The sequence below is a fragment of the Alosa pseudoharengus genome, unplaced genomic scaffold (genome assembly GCF_046254945.1).
Source record: "Alosa pseudoharengus isolate Yale_2024_CS ecotype anadromous, Long Island Sound unplaced genomic scaffold, YU_APseudo_1.1 YU_APseudo_1.1_scf_18, whole genome shotgun sequence".
NCBI classification, from domain to species: domain Eukaryota; kingdom Metazoa; phylum Chordata; class Actinopteri; order Clupeiformes; family Clupeidae; genus Alosa; species Alosa pseudoharengus.
Genome location: NW_027468650.1, coordinates 15804914 through 15824686, shown reverse-complemented (window position 1 = coordinate 15824686; position 19773 = coordinate 15804914). Strand labels below are relative to the sequence as shown.

Sequence of the window (19773 nt, the reverse complement as noted above, 5' to 3'; positions counted from 1 at the left end):
CTCTGCACCTTCCGCTCCACATACCTGTTTGGCCAGGTGTGTATATAGGCTTATCTGTCTGAATAAAGGTGATGGGAGCTGGTTTGGGGTTGAATAGGACTTTTCTTTCCTCCATCAGATTAAACGTTTGACCCTTGACCTCTACACGGATCTTCTGGACGGACATGGTCATCACCACAGGAGCCTGGAGGGGAACACGAAAACATGCCCTTATCTTGTGTCCAAACTCTTTCATCAGGACAGAAGTCTAGAGGAGAAAGTAAAAACATCTGCTATTTTGCTCAAACTCTTTCATCAGCTTAAGAGCCAAGGAGAAATTAGAAACACCTCCCGATCTTCCGAAAATCACCACAGGAGTCTACAGGGGAAAGGGGAAAACTAGTTTTTACAGATCTTTTGATTGATGCATTGTAGCACTATCAGTGGCACAGCTAGCCCTGCTCACTATCACTGCTTAGAGACATAGGCACAACTTTCACTGCCTAGAGACACTGGCACGGGCAACACTGGCACGGGTAACACTACCTAGAGACACTGGCACAGGTAACACTGCATAGAGACACTGGCACAGGTAACACTGCACAGGTAACACTGCATAGAGACACTGGCACAGGTAACACTGCACAGGTAACACTGCATAGAGACACTGGCACAGGTAACACTGCACAGGTAACACTACCTAGAGACACTGGCACAGGTAACACTGCTTAGAGACACTGGCACAGGTAACACTGCATAGAGACACTGGCAACACTGCACAGGTAACACTACCTAGAGACACTGGCACAGGTAACACTGCTTAGAGACACTGGCACAGGCACCACTGCATAGAGACACTGGCACGGGCAACACTGCATAGAGACACTGGCACGGGCAACACTGGCACGGGTAACACTAGAGACACTGGCACGGGCAACACAGACACTAGCACGGGTAACATTGCAGGCAGCTATTTTGGGCACACTGTGTGTGTGCAAGGCTTCTTGACACCAAGCTTGGCACGACTGCCACAATGTATGCAACATACCACAAGATTGACACAATGTATTCATATGTCAACTTTTGGCAGCAGAAGGGGCAGTACATGGGTAGAAAGCTGCCATATTGGCATTACAAACTAACTAAGACAATGACTGACCTGAATCTGGAAGCAGCGGTGGAACTCAGTGTCTGCTGGCTCCTGTAGCAGCAGTGTGTTGTTGTCCTCATGGTTCAGGTAGATGGACATGCCAGTGGGCTCAGCTGAGGGCTTTAAAAAGCTCACACACACTTTAGCATGTGAGCCAGAATTTATGGATGCAGGGAACGTCACAAGGAAAGACCTGTGGAGATGCACAGCGACTCACTAGATTTACCCACCACTCACTGGTGAACTGTGTCATGAATAAGGCTGTGAATAACAACAGACTCATATGTGTTGTGTCTATGGTGTGTGTGTGTGTGTGTGTGTGTGTGTTTGTGTGTGTGTGTGTGCGTGCTTTTTTTTTGTCATTTGGGACCCTACCAAGATACCGCCAGCCTTCTAGCGGCTGACCAAGTAAAGAGTATAATCAGACTGAAATCTGATTATTTGTTTGCATGTAACCCCACACTGTGTGTTGTTGTTTGTGTGAACATATAGGGCTGTGTGTGCATTGTAAAAAGTCCTACCATGTATTGGTTATTCATTTAGCAGACACTTTTATTAGCGATTTACTGTACATTATGTTAAATATCTTAGAAGGAAGAAACGATATCCGCACACTGCCTTGTATGCTCCCAGTTTAATGGCAGGTTACAATGTTTCGACCACTCAAGTATTCATCAGGCATCTGACCTGAGTGGTCAGTGTTGGCACCGGCTTAATATAACCAACAGGAAATGTTCCCAAAAGCTTCCCTAACAGTTGCACAAAAACAGCTGTAACGGGGCGTTCTGGGAACCTTCTCTGAAGGCTACACAACACAATACCTTTAGAGCAGTGTTTCTCAAACTTTTTCAGACCAAGGACCACTTAACCAATAAAAAAAAAAAATCACGGACCACCTAGCTAAAAAAAAAAACAGTAGACCTACTTCAACAGTATATTACACAAGGCTTACTCACTGAACACTCAGCTCACTGGTTATCTTTGCACCTTGCTTATTCTGTCAGAGTGCTTATTGTGTCAGAGGATTCATATGATTTAAAGTGGCATAGCTTACATAGGCAGTGTTGCAGAACTGTTTGAATTGGTTCAATATGGCAAACAACTCATCTATATTATATTTTACCACGTCTGCTCGCTGACCACTTGGGATAGCTTGCGGACCACCAGTGGTCCCCGGACCACACTTTGAGAAACACTGCTTTAGAGGACATTCTTAGAACGTCTTTTAAGTGTGTGAGTGTGTGTGTGTGTGTGCAGCTTCACTTACGGCCTTGGTGCTGGGTTAGCGTAACCCACGGCAGCAGCCAGCAGCCCCAGGGCAGTGCAGATCCTCCAGAGGGACATTCTTCTGTGTCTCCAGGGGTTTGGACATAAGACTCACTGCTGTAACGGTCACCACTGGTACTAGGAAACATCCAATTCCCCTGATACCTTTTCCTGTTAGCCCCCTAATCATTAACTTTGGGACAAAATTGTCTTTCCACATTTGGCAGTTAATGATGTCAATACACTCTATAACCTACAAGTCTAAACTCCTGAGGGACTGGATTGCAGGACCATGCACTTCCACTCTGGGCAGCCTCCTTCTTTGAAAAACATTTCATGTTGATTGATTTCTAGTGTATGATATAATAATAATATTTTTAATATAAACAGTAAAAACAATTATTGCTTTTATTTTTTACTGTAAAGCACTTTGGTAGGACACTGGATATTTTAAATGTGCTAGGCCTAGATAAAGCTGACATTGACACTGATATAATATTATTCATATCAAGCTACCGCATGTGGCATTGACTTAATATGTTATTCTGATCGTTCTTAAAACGTAGAGCTAAAATGTGAAGTATTTTTCATTGTATTACCGGTAGGAAGTCTGACCTTTACCAAAAAGATGACCCAGATTTGGTGCCATCTGTTGGACTGACAGGTCAGCAAGGAGGAACCTCGGTCACCCAAAGAAACAGGGAACTCACGCTACAAGCGTCACATGAATCAAACCCAACAGAGACAGGAGGCTGAAGCTACTGCTGCTGCTGCTGAGACTGATGACCCCAACACAAGTGATTATGTCAGCGATAATTTGTGCTGTACAGGGACTCAAACTGAATTGACTGGTGATGTCATTGAGGCTATGAACACTGAACTCCAAAGTCTTAGAACTGAAAACATTCAGTGATGTTGCACATTTGTTCACTTCCTATGACCAAAGGGCCTTTGTTGATAAGGATGGAAAGTTATTATTTTTCACTGGCCTACATACATACCAGATACTGTTAGTACTCTTCACATTCCTTAGTCCCCACCTCCCTGTGAAGAAGTCACTTGATAAGTTTAAGCAGTTGATGCTTACATTGATGCATCTTAGGCTAAATGTTTCCTCAACTTTCCTGTCATATGCATTCAACGTGTCAATAGTTACTGCTACAAGGATAGTCACCGATGTCATGTTTATTCGCATGAAGCCAATTATCATATGGCCAGAAAGAGAACAGTTTTAAAAAACTTTTAATTTCTTGATGTGTAGATAGTGATGGTTATTGTAGCATATAAGATTGGACGTCTGTTGTGCTCTGGTAAACTTTTGTCCATCAGTAGTTGATTTTTACCTACTGTAAGTATATTTTTATATGCACTTTGGCAATAGAAAATATAAATGAATCCATGTCTCTGTGTCTATATACAGTAGGCTAAAATTATATAAATGATTGTTAATTTACAGTCATTAAGCCATTGTATTGTTGTGGAAGAGAACACACAGCATTTCACTATCATCAGAACACAGATTTATTAAAGGAAAAATAAAGTATCAGTGAAACTTCACAGCAGTTTTATTTTTTGTTTTATTACTTTGGAGGTTTCTTTCTTTTTTGGAAGAGACTGGGGTAGCTTTTGGCTCTGTGGGCAATACCATGTTCCCTTTGGTGCAATCATAACATTAATACATGAGTAGTGAAACCAATTAATATGACATTTTGCATTGTCAATTATAGAACCATCTTTCTAAACTCAACCTGGCCACAGAAACACCAGGTTTTTTCTTGGCCACTGGCACTTGCAGCACAATCAGAGCCATGTGATTCAACTGAGGCAAATATTCCAGGTTGTAAGGACACAGTGGCCATGGTAGATGAAAGCTTTGTGTAAAACTTGCCAACTAACTCTAGAATAATGTCTGTCAAAAATGTTCTTGCTTTCATACCTCAGAACTCCAAATCAAATAAAATCTGCTCAACATGCAAATCCGTTTCTGTCCAAACAACAAAATGGGCAGATTCCAGTTTCAACTTTTGAAGTAATGGTCAAAAGACATTTTTAGAGAAATCACTGTGGCGACCATATCTTCATTTTAGTGTTTTTTAAGCAATAATTTGCAACTTCAGCCACTTACATTTGCAATTAAATGGCAAGAAAGGCTTAACTCGCATGAAGGTAGCATAGGATGTTTTTTTAGACTTTCTGATCCCAGTATAAACTCTCCAACAACATCCTTGTGACATTTTTTCCCTCACTTACTGTCCTCCTCCCTTTGTGTAGAGGTAAAATATCCAAGCGTCCTACAGGCAAGTTCCTTGTCCAAGCATAATTCCAGGAGATTGTCACTATTTAATAATCCTTTTTACTGTAGATGTGGGCACTATTCTGTGTTTGGTTGATGGTAGTGTTGCTACGTGATGTGGTTTGTTTGTGGAGTTTCTGTATGTAGGCTGTAATCAGGGGTGTCTTTGTGTGTAATCGTAGCCAACCACAGACATAGCTTGAGGAGAAAAAACATGCAGTGTGGAAGTTCTCTAAGTGTAAAAAAAAGATTGAGATTTCTTCCTATTTCAATTCAAACATTAAAATAATCGGTAACACTTTACTTGACAGTATCGACATGACACTGTCATGACAAACCCTAATCCTAACCCCAACCCTAACCTTAAACCTAACCCTAATCTTAACCATAACTTCTTATGACAAAAACCGAATGTCACTTAATAACAGTGGCGATATGTCATAAATGTTTATGACTTTTTTATGACTTGTTCATGACAGTGTCATGTCACTCTTATGTCGACACTGTCAAGTAAAATGTAACCAAATAATCACTATTTGAAATATGCTATATGGACAAAAGTATTGGGAGACATAAAACCATGTAATCCCTGAATTAATGTGTTTCATTCAATCCGATCGCCACAGGTGTATGCACTCAGTCATGTAGTCTGTATTCACACATATATTTTCGAAAGAATGGGTCATTCTGAAGAGCTCAGCGAACTCAAGCTTGGTACTGTAATGCACAAAGCAAAGTCCATGAACAAATGGCTGGGTGAGTTTGGTGTGGAAGAACTTGACTGGCCCACATAGAGCTCTGACCTCAATCCCGTCAATTACCTTTGGGATGAACCAACAGAGATGGCGAGCCAGGCCTTCTTGTCCAACATCAGTTCCTGAACTCACAAATGCTCATCTCAATCAAAGGGCAAAAAATCACTCCACAATCTTGTGGAAAGCCTTCCTGGAACAGTGGAAGCTTTTATAGCTATACTATGGCTATAGATTAAGGATTGGATTTCATAAATGTGGGTGTAATAATGGCCAGCTGTCCTGATACTTTTGTCCATATAGTGCATATTAGAATGGAAATATTTATTGTTATCACCCGGAGAGAAGAAATACTCTTTTCTGATTGGCTGGTGGGGTGGCTATTAATAACAGGACACCGTTCCATATCACTGCTTATGAATGGTAACTATAACAACCATAGTAGGACGACGGTTGAAGCGCTCTAGAATCTTTGGTTGCAGGCTTCGCAACAATGGAATCAACTGTAAACAAGCTACTGTCCATGCTAAAGTTTTACAACAAGCTGAACTAGTGAGCTTCTTTATAAACGGAACCGTGTGTTTCCAATTGCTTTACAGTGGCAACCGGGTGATAAGCGGGATAACACAAGCGGGTGTGTCCAGTTATACGGAATTAATGGACTCGGGCGGAGGCAACTCCGCTGCGCGTCGGGGAGTTTTTTGCCCCTCGCCCTCGTCCATTAATTCCGTATAACAGGACACCTCGGCAGCCGTTATCCCTTACTGAACATAGTTGTGTTCATAATGAAAGTCATCATAACATTGACATTCAGACATCATGAATTCGAATTTTTAATGGAATGTAATCTCTGTCTATTTCGTCTCTGTCATGATGACAAAATCAAAACAAAGTTCACACACACACACACACACACACACACACACACACACACACACACACACACACACACACACACACAGACACACACACATCAGAATGATTGATTCCACCAGGATCTCGTCTTACGCACACGGGGAGCTGTACTCTGCCTCTGCTTCATCACCTGAGTGAAACAGATTTCATCATCAATCAGCTGCGAATAACAATATGGGCTCTAATTTGAGTGATGAGCAAAGAGAACAGTCTTAAATCAAACTATCTAACTAAAGATCAATGTCATAAAAATTTTAACACCATGGGTAAGAGGAAGACGCGCACAGGTAAAAGTGCAAACATTGACGAGTCAGCTCAATGCTACCACATTCAACACGATAGCTATACGAGAATTTACCATGACGTCACAATAACAATATACATTATTCCGGGTGGCAAAAGCTGATCATTCTCCATTGGCACTACTAGTAAACAAACCCTTCATGTAATTTGACCAGGGCAGAGCGATCAAGAAAACAGAGTAATGGCTTGAATGAATGATTTTCGTCTTGCGGGGTGCTACGGGACTTCTCATTCATATTTATACGGTTATGGGAAGTCTCATTAATATGCAATGAGTCATACGTGTCTCTAGCCATGCTGCGTCCACTCTAGTTTGAACGAAGTGAAGTCAGTCGAAATCAAAGGCGAATGATGAAAATGCTACGTGAGGTAAATTGCTTGGGGAACCCACCGTCGGCCGTAGCCTATAGGCCTAATACATTTCAACAGGTAAGTTAATTCAAAAACAGACGTGGTGGATATTCAGACATAGTTAACATGAGAGACTGGCCGGTTGCACAAAACACCTTGTTCAGGTTCCCTTAAAATCTGATTTAAGGCCCCCTTAAAATAAAATCGGCTGCACAAACATATTTAGGCATAAGTATTCTACTTCGGTTTCCTTATCATTTTCCCTCAAGTATTTAAGGTTTTCTCCTTTTCTTATCTTATAAGAAATTCCGTTGCACTAACGACCTTAGCAGCCTAAATAACCACATGAGGTTCGGTTCGCCAGGCAAAACGTAAAAAAAAATGTTTATTTTGGTGCCCTGATGACAGTCAGGATAATATCTAACTAGCTAGTATTGTTCAATTCATATCTATATATGGCTTTACTGATGAATGGATAAATGTCACCGAAAATTATTAAGGTAAGATAAGATCATAAGCTTGGGTTGCAGACTACGGCATAACTTTAGCAAGCTAGTTACAATGTCCGTTGAACGTAGCCTACCAGTTGAGTTATTCATTGCTAACATTAGCCATTGATAGGCCTACAGTCAGCCTACAGGTGCATTAATAACTATAACATCGTGAAATTAAGTGTCACTGCCGTGTTTGGCTGTTATCCGTCAAACTTGTCAAAGTTAGTTATAGGCCTACTCAGATTTGTAATGCGTCATTCACTATCTGATTTTATCAACAATATGCACACAGCTTGCTATTATTTTGGACAGTCCCGTATTATCTGCATCCTCAGAAAAGCAAACACAAATTGGCAAACAAACAATCTTCGTGGTTGATACTAAAGGGACAAAACTTAAGGTGCTTTGTGTAAACGGCCCTAAGGAGATAGCAACGTTAAATGAAATGCATAGTAGCCTAGGCTAGCCTACTATAGCCTAATGTGTAAATGAACCTCAGCCTGCCATTGAGTGGTTATTTTAGTGACTGTTGCTGTTTGACTTACAATCTGTTAGATGGTGTATTTCCCTGCTATCTAAATAAAAAGGATATGATAGGGTTTTTGTTGCTCGGATCAGACGTAAGTGGCTACTCCGCCACCAGGCAGTCTTGCCATCTCCTCTGCAGCATTACTTTTGACGACGTCCACTAGCTTTAAACTTCGACCACAGGTTCCGCTGGATATTTTTTTTTTCTTTCTGAAGGACATCGATAAAAACCCTACACTTTACTGTATATCTGGCGGCACAACCCCAAACACAACACGTTTTCGTTATTGTTTCAACTTAGTTAAAACTTAGTTAAAACATTGATGTTGATCAATGCAAGGTCAGTGGAAGCCGCTTGCGTTCTGCCACCCGGAAGGATCTTGGAGCCTATTGTTTACAAACATTCTGAAATGCCGTATAGTTCACAAATCAGAACTTTGCTTAATTACAATCTTTAAACTTTGTTCGCCTTTTCAAATTGATATGGTAGTCCTACTGGTTTACAAGAGAATCTTGCATTTGTATTTACGTGTAGACCTAATACTGGCTTATAAGGTAGTCTTACTGGTTTATGAGTGAAACTTTTGTTTCTGAAATTTGTTTTTACACTTTATTCTGGTTTATAAGGGAGTCTCCTGCATGTATATGTAATACTTATAAGGGAATCTTACTGGTTTGGTAGTAGTCATACACTTTGACCACGGCTGGCTTCAGGTTGCTTACTGGGAGATCCTGTTGGATGGTCAGCTGGTAATACATAGGAATATCCTTTGGAACCTGTTGAACATAAGGTCATCAGATTCATGCATGGCATTGTGGGCAAACCTGTGAGGAATATGTAAAGTACATGGTGGGTAAGAATCTGTACAGACTGTTGTGATTTTGTGAGACGTTTATTTCTCACCACTGATAGATACACAAGGATGTGGTCATCTTTCTCATCGACACGGTCCACAAATATGCTGCCCTTTAGCTGGAAAGACAAAGCTGTGATGAGCACCTTCACAGGAGCTGATTTAATGACTAAGACCAGGGCTGCACTGGGTCTGCAAGTGAAGCATTCCGTTCACGGAGTGTAAAAATAGTTTTAGAAGACTGCTGTAATTTTTTTTAACATATGCACTGCTGTCACATCTGGTGTAGCCAGTTCCATTGATTACAGTGAAAGCTAATTGTTGCAGCAGATGCCCCGGGAACAGTTACATGCCCGGTGTTGCCTCCCTACCAAAGAACATTTCCTCTGTTGCACGCACGCTATTTGTTTATCCAGCACCGGCTTTGCAAATAACAATGTCCACTGACAAGGTAGAGAAAGTTGATTGATTTTATGAAAGTATGATGTATTGCGACATCAGATGCAAGTCAATTTTGTAGTTTCTTATGTCTCAATCCATCGAACTACAGATCCGCTACCCGATCTGGCAAACTTACATAGTGCGATTATAGCCTATAAGAGGCCGCGAAGCGAATGCAGAAGTGCCGTTCACCCTGTTACGAGTTGATGAACCACTGAAACGATTTTAGAAACATTATTTTAAGGTACAAAAAACTCTTTGGTGTTGCTTTAAAACAGACTTAGGACGGACAACTTACTCTTTCAACAGAGGCAGAGTCAGCTGTGAAACCAGATAACATCTTCACATCTATTATAGCCATGTTGGTGCTTGGCAGTGGTCCATTGTACCTGCACAAAAAAGTTAAAGTGATTGTGAAAAGAATACATTTTATAAAGAAGTGGTCTGACAATGTACAAACAGACAAACAGGAACAACTGATGCAGAATGATGTTGCATACTGGATTGTGATGTTTAGGGTGAAGGCCTGCCCATTGGCCTTGTTGCACTCTGCTTCCGTCAGAGGCTTGGCTTGAGTCTTAATGCTCAAGGTTGAGTGCTCAGTGGGAGTGGGGATGTTGTAGAAAAGAGCCACCTGTTATAGAATAGGTTTTACACATGAAGAAACATTACCAACAGCATTTCAGTCATCAATAGTATAGTAACAAAGAAGTTATCTTTCACACTGACCCCAACAGAAGCACATGCAGAGCCTGTCACTTCTACGCTGTACTTCCCAGGAACGTCCTGCAGCGATGTCTCCTGGTACAGTAATGTGTTGTGCTGGTTCACATCAAACTGGTGTTTGTCGCCCCCTGCTGACTGCACTGTGACTGTGCTGGAGCCATGAGGGCTGAAGACCTTGGTGGCGTACAGAGCCAGAGCCTGCAGTGCCACCACCGTGTCCTGAGAGAATACAAACCCAACCCTCAGTGTGGGCAAATACTGAAGCTGGAGGAAAGCTCATACACACAATAACACAACAAAAGACGTTTAAAAAGGAAAGGTGTGTGGAGCACCTGTGTGGAAGAGAAGCCTCCATATGGATTTTGCTGCTTTACCAGCCAGCTGACAATCCTGGAAGCATAGCCTAAGTCAGCAGCAGTCAGTGTGGGTTTGGTGAGAACAGCTAACAGCACATAAGAGCTCGTCTCCACCACCAGAGAATCAGCTCTCTCTGATGAGGACTGAGACCAGTGCAGGAGACTCCCTGAGAAGACACGAGTCACATGAGATAAAGGAAGCAGGTTCAACTGTTGGTTCATGTGTGTCTGTTCAGGCACAGTGTAAATTCTGTCCTACCCTCAGAGGTTGCTACACTGTCCAAGTGTTTCAGAAGCTCAGCTCGGATGTCCTCTTCTCCAGCGAGACTGAAGGTGTAGGCCAGTAGAGCAGTGGTGTAGGTGTTGGAGAAGTCATTAACGGATGGTTTTAGAAAGAACGGGGTTTCCATCTGGCAAGAATATGTATATATTATTAACTGTCCTTTTTGCTTTTAATATATATTAAAAGCAAAAAGGACAGTTAATAATACTATAGTTATAAGAATGTAAAGCACATGAAGTAAAATAATTTAAATAATTTACCAGGCTTTTATACTTTTTACTTACTTTTATATTTAAATGGAATAAAAACATTGTGGAAGTAGCTCTAATTGTTTGTTTATCACAGATGTAAAGACCTTTAGTTTTAGTTACAGTGGATGGAGTCATCACTGTTTCTTTTTGACAATACCATAGCACAAAAGTCTGCAATAGAGCCTGTGCATTGGCTTAAACTATAGACATTATAAGGACAGGCAGAAAGAAAGAACCTAGAACCTAGAAGATAGAACCTAAGCCCGCAAATAGAGCTTAAATAGGCCCTATAAGAATAAGAATAGATCCTGAAACTAAGGCTGCGAGTAGACCTTTTTCTCCAGCAACCAGGTAAGTAATTTCCTTACCACACTGGGGAGACCTGTTGGATTTAGGGGTGTCCCTCTGTAGTAGGACTTCAAGAACATCATGGTACTTGCCTGGAACAAAATGTCGGGTTGTCTCATACAAGGTTATTTTAAAAGGCAAAATACGATTAAATTTAATTCACACAGTACATATTGGTTCCCAAGCTTTTCTTAAAACATTGTTTCTACATTTGAACAGCTGGTATTTGGTGGTTTGATTTCAACATCAACAGTTAAACAAAATCACCAACAAAATAGGGACATCCAGCTAGCTGTTGCATAGCTTCTAGACATTATTTCCACACACTGACCAGTTACATGATTTCAGTTTCATTCAACCAATCTCCGCACCCTCTCTAAGTTGAAGCTTTTCCTTTTGATTTCATTTTGAATATTGCACCCCCCTTGGATGGGCAAGGCCCCCCCCGCCCCACACACACACACACACACTTTAAAAAATACTTGTATAACACCACAGTAAACTGTTTGGATGAGACCTCTGATAAGTTTGAGTTGGTTTGTTAGTTCAACAGAGTTACAAATGTCCTCACCTTTACAGTCATATTCAGCTCCAGCATTGAGGCAGCGATGTAAGCAGTTATTGTCACAAGATCATTTACACCTCCCTACAAAACAAAACCAAACTCAATAAAAACAAGGAAACAAGAAACCCGTGTCCATCAAAAAACTAAGTACTGTTAAACTGTCATCAACAAATGTATTATCATTAAAATAACCTTCATTCTGTTATTGAAGAGGTTTCCTTGCATATGGTAAGCACCAATTGGACTAAGTTGATTTTCCAGCCAACCCTTGGCACCTTCAATAACGTCACGGTCAATGTAGATAAAGGACTTTGCTTTACCAAACGACCTCAACACAAATGCAGTCAGCCTAGAGGAAGAGTTAAAAACAATATTGTGTCAGCTGAAGTCTTTTCAGATTATTACATTTTATACTATTATTATAACATTTTATACTATTGAGATTACCTATCTTATAGTTTTACCTGCATCATTGTAGATGGTTTGTTTCTGATGTGTGTCCAATGCTCTTGTTACATAGTGTTTAATAGTTTTAAATTGTTTCATTCTATTCTACATGGAGACGAACTCTTCTCAGTGTTCAGTCATGATTTTGGTTGCAATGGGCTTGACTGTACTGCTTGGGTTCAACTCACCAGGTGTTTCCTTCTCCTCTGCCAAACGTGCTGTAGGCTCCATCACGGTGCTTGTAGTTCAGCTGCCTCTGGTATCCTGTTGGGTTATATTCGGAGATGCATATCAATATGGCAAAATGAAAGAAAGCCAGCTCTGCTTCCCTTTCTCCTTTCTAATGCATTCGCTACTCCACAATAGCCACGTTTACACGGACAGTTTTTTTTATCATTCTTATTAAACTATTCCAATGGAAAAATCTGTGGCGTACGTTCTATTCCAATCAGGTGCTCTCAAGCGCTTTAGAATCTTTGATTGGAATAGCCGTTGTGGCCTATTTTTCCTTGAGAAGATACAGCGGGCAATCGGATTGACCGTACATTGCTGTTCAATCGGAACAGGAATGGACTGCACCACCTCTTCCATTCCCATTAAAATTCTGATCGGATCAGGCATTTTATTCCGATTGATAATCGGATGAAAAGTGTATGTAAATGTGGCTATTGAGTTGTTGCTGAGAATAAATGCTGACATTCCTGACTCCATATCTCCTCTGAGTAATGGGCATGTCAAAGCCAGACTCTGCAAAGTTAATGTGGGAAAGTCATTCTCTCTGTTATTGGTGTGCTATGGTAAATGGGCTGCATTTACATAGCGTTGCTTCTCTGAGCATTAAAAGCACTTGTATGCCTCACATTCATCCATTCACACACAGATGGTGGAGATGGACTGCCGCCATGCAAGGTGCAAATCTGCAAATTGGGAGCAGGATGTGGAAAGTTAATTGAATTCAATAGCCAAATCAGAAAATGGTTAGCTAACTGGTCACTAAAAGCTAGTGTGTCAGAGGTCGTTCATTTTGTCACTGAAACTGAGACACTGAAACATTTCATTCAAAAGGAAAGTAACTTCTCACCATTTTTAAGGAAATGTGTTGCTTTTTCCTTAATTTCTGCAGTGAGCTGGCCAGTGTTCTGGAGGTACTGCAGAATGTAGATATTTGGGGAGAGGATGGCAATATTTTGCTCCCCACAACCATAAGGCATTTTCAGGAGGCTGTCAATGTTCTTCAGAGCGCGACCCAGGATGTCTCCTACAGGGAACACATTACATTATACACATGTTAAGAGAATTACTATAATTACTGAGACAGAAATATTATTGAACTCTGAAGATTTAAACATGTACCCAGCACAGACACTGAGGCTCTGGCCGATCCCTTCACTACAGCTGCTGGAAGTTTCAGCTCCACCTCCTCTGTTAGAGCGCCCCCTGTGGGAACAATGTGAGAAAAGCAGAATTATTACAGAATTCATTTGCAGACTTGCTACTTCATGCAAAATTGTACCTGAATATCAATATAAAAAAAAAAACATAGACAAGCAATGGAAATATAGGAACAGTATGGGACAATTCACCTTTTGGACATAAGAGCCTACTGAAACTTTCGGTCTTCTCAGTTCCTTCCGCCTTAAAACACAAAGAACCGAGATAAAAAAAAAATCAAAACTGGAACATATGGCTCATAATTTATTCATGATTAATGATTAATTTGTAGTAAACACCTCTTGTGTTTAAAATGTGGCTCTGTGAAGAGAGAAAACAGAAGAGTGTTGTGTCTAGAGCAGGGGACCTACAGTATAACAGACCCACTACCATGATAACAAGAGCAGTCAGCCGACTCTCCCTTAAATAAGGGGAGTGTAACATAGCTGCAAAAAGCGCAAACAAAAGTTATCCATTTTATCCTGATCCAGATCCAGTTTATGTAGAAGTACAGAGATATTGTGACCGGTGTGAACAGACACACACAGATGGACGTACCTGATTACAATACCAGAGGTAAGGTTAATAATAAATTTGGCACCACCTACCTTCACCAGCAGGGGGCGTGTGACTATGTCTATGCGACCTTTCTCTGGCACAGACACAACCTCGTTGCCACACAACCCCTGGGACTGAGTGGCCTCTGCACTCACAGTAACATTCATCAGTCCTGCCAAGCAAAATACAGTACACTACATTACTTTCAGCAGTAATATCTTTATACTACACTTTCCCATGCTGATATTGGGACGAATTCTGTGCAGCAAATGGTTACATCCTTGTACTTGCATTATAGTGAGTCCTGTGAAGTGTGTTAACTCACCAAGCACAGAGGGCACCAGTGTCCATTTGAAGGTCTTCCTTCCATTTGCACATAGACAGGAGGAGTACTGGCCATCAGAGGAGGGGGTCAGAGTGAAGTCTGATGAAGGGGCTGGAGTCACTGTGACCTACCAGAGAGGGGGTCATATTTAACACACACTCAGAACCACACAGAGAGGAGTTTAGCCACAAGGGCCCTGAATATTTTTTTTCTCCTGCAAGCAATGATACTATATATTCTTAAGTGTTAGTAACAATTCCAATAAATTAATAAATGTTAGTAAGTCAACCATGACTAGAGTTTTTTTTTTTTTTTTAATGAGAACTGAAGCCAGAATCTGTATGTCCAGCTATGCATCTCTGTACCATGATGCACTTGGGCAGGTAGTTGAAAACTGTTGCTTTGAGCTCAAAGGTCTCTCCACGGATGATGGAGTACGGCAGGGAGAGCTCCAGGAAGAAGGGCTGGAAAACTGTGAGCTGAACTGGTGGGGCCAGACCAAAGCCCTGGGGGGACAGGCAGAAAGCCTCAGTCTCCCAGGTGGTGATGGTGTCAGGGACAGTGAGAGGGACTCGTGCTTCTCCAGACTCCCTGTGAAGAGAGCACATGTTAAAGAAAAGGCTGTGGTGTTGAGGACTGAAACTAGAGTAAAACAGAAAAATGATCCCCTGATTTCTATGGGGCCACTCACCCAACCTCTGTCAGGTCCCAGATCCACGTCTCTGGGAAAACTGTGCGAACAGTCACACCAAATTCCTCTCTAGAAGGTCTTCCCAATCCTGAACTACCAGCCATGGTGTAGTACACCCTATTGGCCAGCGGATAGACCTCCTCACGATACAAGACTGACAGAAACAGAACATTATTTCAGTGTTCAGTGGATGAAATCATTTCCATCTTGACATTTACATGCTGATTGCATCATGTGTCAATCCTGGTCATGCAATCACTACATGTGAATATGTCCTACTGCTTGAATAGGATTGCAAATGCATGCACAAATAAATTCATTTTTACAAACGGGAGAACTGGTCTCGCATTTCACTTTTAGTCAGTGTTATTTAACAGGTCTTAAGTTCTGTGTAGCTCAAGTCATTGATTTACTTTTGTTGTTCATGTCAGTGGCTTCAGGCTTGGAACCGAAGGGTTGCCGGTTGATCCCCAACCAGTGGGAACGGCTGAAGTGCCCTTGAGCAAGGCAGCTAACCCCTCACTGCTCCCCGAGCGCCGCTGTAGCAAGGCACCTAACCCCTCACTGCTCCCCGAGCGCCGCTGTAGCAAGGCAGCTCACAGCTCCGGGTTACGGCTCCCGCACACAGTTGCGTTCCGTCAACGCATGCCAGTGGGTGTTCCCGACGGTAGCTATGCAAATTACTTAAAGTATAACAGTAAGTATAACAGCACCTGCTGAACTTCTCAACGTGAGCGACGGGAGCAACGCGACGCAACAGACCCACAATTCAGTTCGGCAATGACGTAAGCCCATGTAAAATGAACGGGAACGCACTGCAACGCACGCAACTGTGTGCGGGTGCCGTTAGTGTGTCACTAATTCACGGATGGGATAAATCCAAAGACAAAATTCCTTGTATACGCAAGTATACTTGGCCTAGAAACCTGATTTACATTTACATTACTATTTTGATTTTTGTTCAAGAATGTTGCAGATTGTATTTGGATCTAATTCAACCCATTGTTTGTGATTACAATGATCTAATGACCAAAATACTCCAAAGCATTGATGTAGGGTCATACCATGACTCCTGTGATATGTCTCTCCCTTAAACATTAAGCAGTTAGGGATCTGTAGAACCAAATTAGTGACCATCTTCAGTCCCAAACTCTGCAGTAGACAAAGACACATGATATTGGTTATTATGTTGCACAAACAAATGTAGCAGGAAGACAAACAGATGAACTTTTTGGGAAACCACAAAAGTAAAAAAAAAAAATATATGAGCTTAAATTTAAGTCAAATGTACAGTGATCCTTGACCCCCAGTTAGCCCTTGATCCTTTACCAAAGACCCATGATTAGCGTTAGGGTTAACTCTAGCTCCTTTATCAAATATCCAAGGTTAGAGTTCGGGCTAACCCTAAAGCCTTTACCAAAGACCCAAGGTTAGTGTTAGGGTTAACCCTGGATCTTTTATCAAAGACCCAAAGTCAGGGTTCACTCTAGATCCTTAACTGAAGGAATCCAATGAAGAGTAACTAACAGAGGAGTTACATGTCTTCTTTGGCTGATTAAAGACCAGACGTGCCACTGGATTTTTAATCGTTTGTAATGGTCTAACTACACAAGCAGACAGGCTAGTTCCGAAAGAGCCTTGGCCTAAAAAACATTGTGTGGCATATTATAGGTTAGGTTAGGTCTGATCTTCTGAATCTTTTATATGATAAAACGACATGACTTTGTAACTGAGGCTAAGTATTAAAATGTGAATAAAGTACACAATTCATTATTCAAAGTATTCATTATTATTCAAGTTATAAGGGCAACTACAAAATAATAGTGCACTCTAGACACCATCAGGTATACTTACCAAAAACAAAAAAACACTTAGGATGGTGAAATTGCAAATACAGTCTAAACATGTATTACTGTACAACCCCTGTAAATGTTGCACAGCCATTAAGACTTGTTTAAACACAGTCTTCCAACTTCAAAACTTCAAAAAATGCATTCTGTACATTTTAAAAATATTTTTTTAAAAACACATTTTTAAAAGCCTTATTTGTCAACATGACCCATGTATAGAATTAGAATTATATACTAGATTACACAAACTGTATGTGTTTCATTTACCTTAAAAACCGCGAAAGCCCCAGTATCAACACGCCGTCGAGGGTAGTATGGCATGGAGGAACGCCTGGGTCTGACTTTAAGGCATTCTACAGGATCTTCAACGTCATAAGGAATTCCTGAGTCCAAACTTGGTAATAATCCAAAAATCTAGGATAGTAGAGATTTCAAATGACATCATCTAAGAATTACATGCAATGCCACATCATCCTCCTTTGAAAACTCACTAAGCTGGTCATTACAGTGACATTTGACAATTCTATTTACATTATTCAACAATGGCAGGCATTACCCTAGGTGACAGATAACATAGTCCGCCGATTAGTAGCCATATTTAATGGGCCCTGATAATCTAGTATCACTGTAAAATCATTGTAAACCACAGAATCTTGGTGGTTCTTTGCTTGAAGCAGCACTATGGAGTTTTGGTCTAAAACTAGCGAGCTAGCTACCTAAAAGGCCTGCAAAACCTTGCACCACCCAGTCCCAGAGCCTTATTGGCACTGTTACAGTAGGAGCTTTCTAACATGCTAACTGGTGTCTTTTGCTGATATAGGCAGTAATGTCTTGCTGTGAAAGGTTTTCTTTCATTTCCATGTGTTCCAACCCGGAACACAGAACTGCATAGTGCATATCCAGGAGGCCTGTGGGAAAGACCACATGACCACATATAACATTCAAAGTAATTTGGAAACACCAAAATGGTGCGATAAAGATAAAATACCTAATATAAGTGGTAAATTATTGCATAGTTTTTCTTTAATTCTACTCTAGTTGAAGTTCTTGGTGCAGTCGGGCCTTAACACTGAGAGCCCAATATGTGAGGAGATTTATATTGTCATTGGCTGTGTCCGAAATGGAAGGCAGCTGCCTGCTGCTGCCTCTCTGCTGTCAACTATCTAATGAGTCACTTGCCATAGCAGGCATCAAGATTGCAGCTATGTTTCGGACTCTGCAAGACAGCGATACAAAATGTCATTGCCAGGATACCTACACTTGACTTTAATCAGTGGGAGTTGAAGCAGAGATGTTCTAAAGAATATTTTGGTTGAAGGCAGCACGAAGGATGTACAGTATGCTGCCTTCATAATTCAGCAAAACAAGGTATCTTGGAGGGCAGCATTTTATGAAAATATTAGATTTGAACGTGCCTCCAAGCCTTGCTGCCACAGAATGCTATGCTAAGGCAGGATTTTTCCCAATTCGGACATAGCCATTGTGCTAGTCTTCAGTGCAGCTATGGTAACCTTCTGGGCATCTAGGCGTTTCCCTGGTTCCAGGACAAAGATGCTCTGATCCACAGCACTGAGGGCACACAGAGAGCCAGGCTGAGCTGACAGCTGCAGGGAGCTCTCCTCTCCAGGAACTGCTTTAGGGGGGGAAAACTGCACAGACACCTGTAATGCAGAGCAAACAATGAGGAACAATTTGCATTGCAATTTGTGTTGCAACCAGCTCTACAGACAGGCCAAATATGAATGCACACATAATTGTTAGTTGACAGTAACAGTCTGTGTATTGTTGTACCACTGTCAGACCAAAACATAAACAATAAATATGTGAGAGAAAAAGATAGAACATTTACATTTCAAAGCAAGGAACTGCTGACACACCTTATTGCTGAAGCACTTCTCCGTTGAGAAGGTTTGGCTATTAGCCAAGACCGTCTCACTGGGTAAGACACAGTACGCCATGACCTTCAATGAGGGGGACATCTCAGCACTGACAGGGAGCTGGAAGGACACCTCACCCTCAGTTACTGGTAGGGAGCCCTGCACTGAAGCCTCAACAAAGCCGTGATGAACAATCTGCCCTTTGGATAAAACCTACACATGGAACCACACAAGGAAACTCAGCATCATCTTACCACAGTAAGTGTTGTAACGATATGCCAATACATGCCAATAATGTAATTTCTAACCAAATCTGTAATCTGTGATCCACATACCACATAAATGATATCCACAGAGTCTGTGCTGAATGTTTCCCCAGCGAAGGTGTACTTAATGGTGATGGGTACGTCTTTGCCACACTGAAGAGGTTCATTTACAGCCTTTATGGTCAGAGAGCTGGATGATGCTGTGTGTGGAGATGCTGGTTGTAATCTGGACACCGACTTTGTTGCAGTGTCATAATATGGAGTAGCATGTCCAATATATCGTACAAAGATGGATGATGAACTTGCCTAGAAAAATAAAAAAAGGTTATTATTCCCTCTGCATTTACCAACAATGCTCATCTCTAAAAATGTTTGACAAAATATAATGTTTTACGAAATGTTAAAGGACCAGAGAATGTGAATAACAAAGCACTGAGAATCATTGAGGCATTATCACACAATACTCTCAACCA

General features: G+C 41.4%; 2 protein-coding genes across 2 annotated transcripts in view; both read right to left on the bottom strand.

The window, feature by feature from the left end:
- Positions 1-2473, bottom strand: part of LOC143131454 (alpha-2-macroglobulin-like protein 1) — a 33138-nt gene extending 30665 nt beyond the window's left edge. Inside the window, exons 1-3 of the mRNA XM_076291109.1 lie at positions 2397-2473; positions 1139-1322; positions 25-184 (exon numbers count right to left, since the gene is read on the bottom strand). Coding sequence (XP_076147224.1) covers positions 25-184; positions 1139-1322; positions 2397-2473 — 421 coding nt within the window. The remainder of the gene's footprint in view (positions 1-24; positions 185-1138; positions 1323-2396) is intronic.
- Positions 2474-6395: 3922 nt separating this feature from the next.
- On the bottom strand, positions 6396-19142 carry LOC143130998 (alpha-2-macroglobulin-like). Its single transcript, XM_076290333.1, has 23 exons — positions 19035-19142; positions 18669-18818; positions 17425-17571; positions 16372-16459; positions 15308-15461; positions 14982-15207; positions 14617-14743; positions 14342-14463; positions 13886-13937; positions 13656-13739; positions 13384-13560; positions 12491-12566; positions 12048-12204; positions 11862-11936; positions 11311-11382; positions 10668-10818; positions 10385-10575; positions 10056-10271; positions 9827-9960; positions 9625-9715; positions 8936-9004; positions 8703-8808; positions 6396-6485 (listed from the first exon to the last, which is right to left on the bottom strand). Exons 1-23 carry the CDS (start codon positions 19134-19136, stop codon positions 6445-6447), a joined length of 2808 nt encoding a protein of 935 aa, XP_076146448.1. The 5' UTR covers positions 19137-19142; the 3' UTR covers positions 6396-6444.
- Positions 19143-19773: the final 631 nt, after the last annotated feature.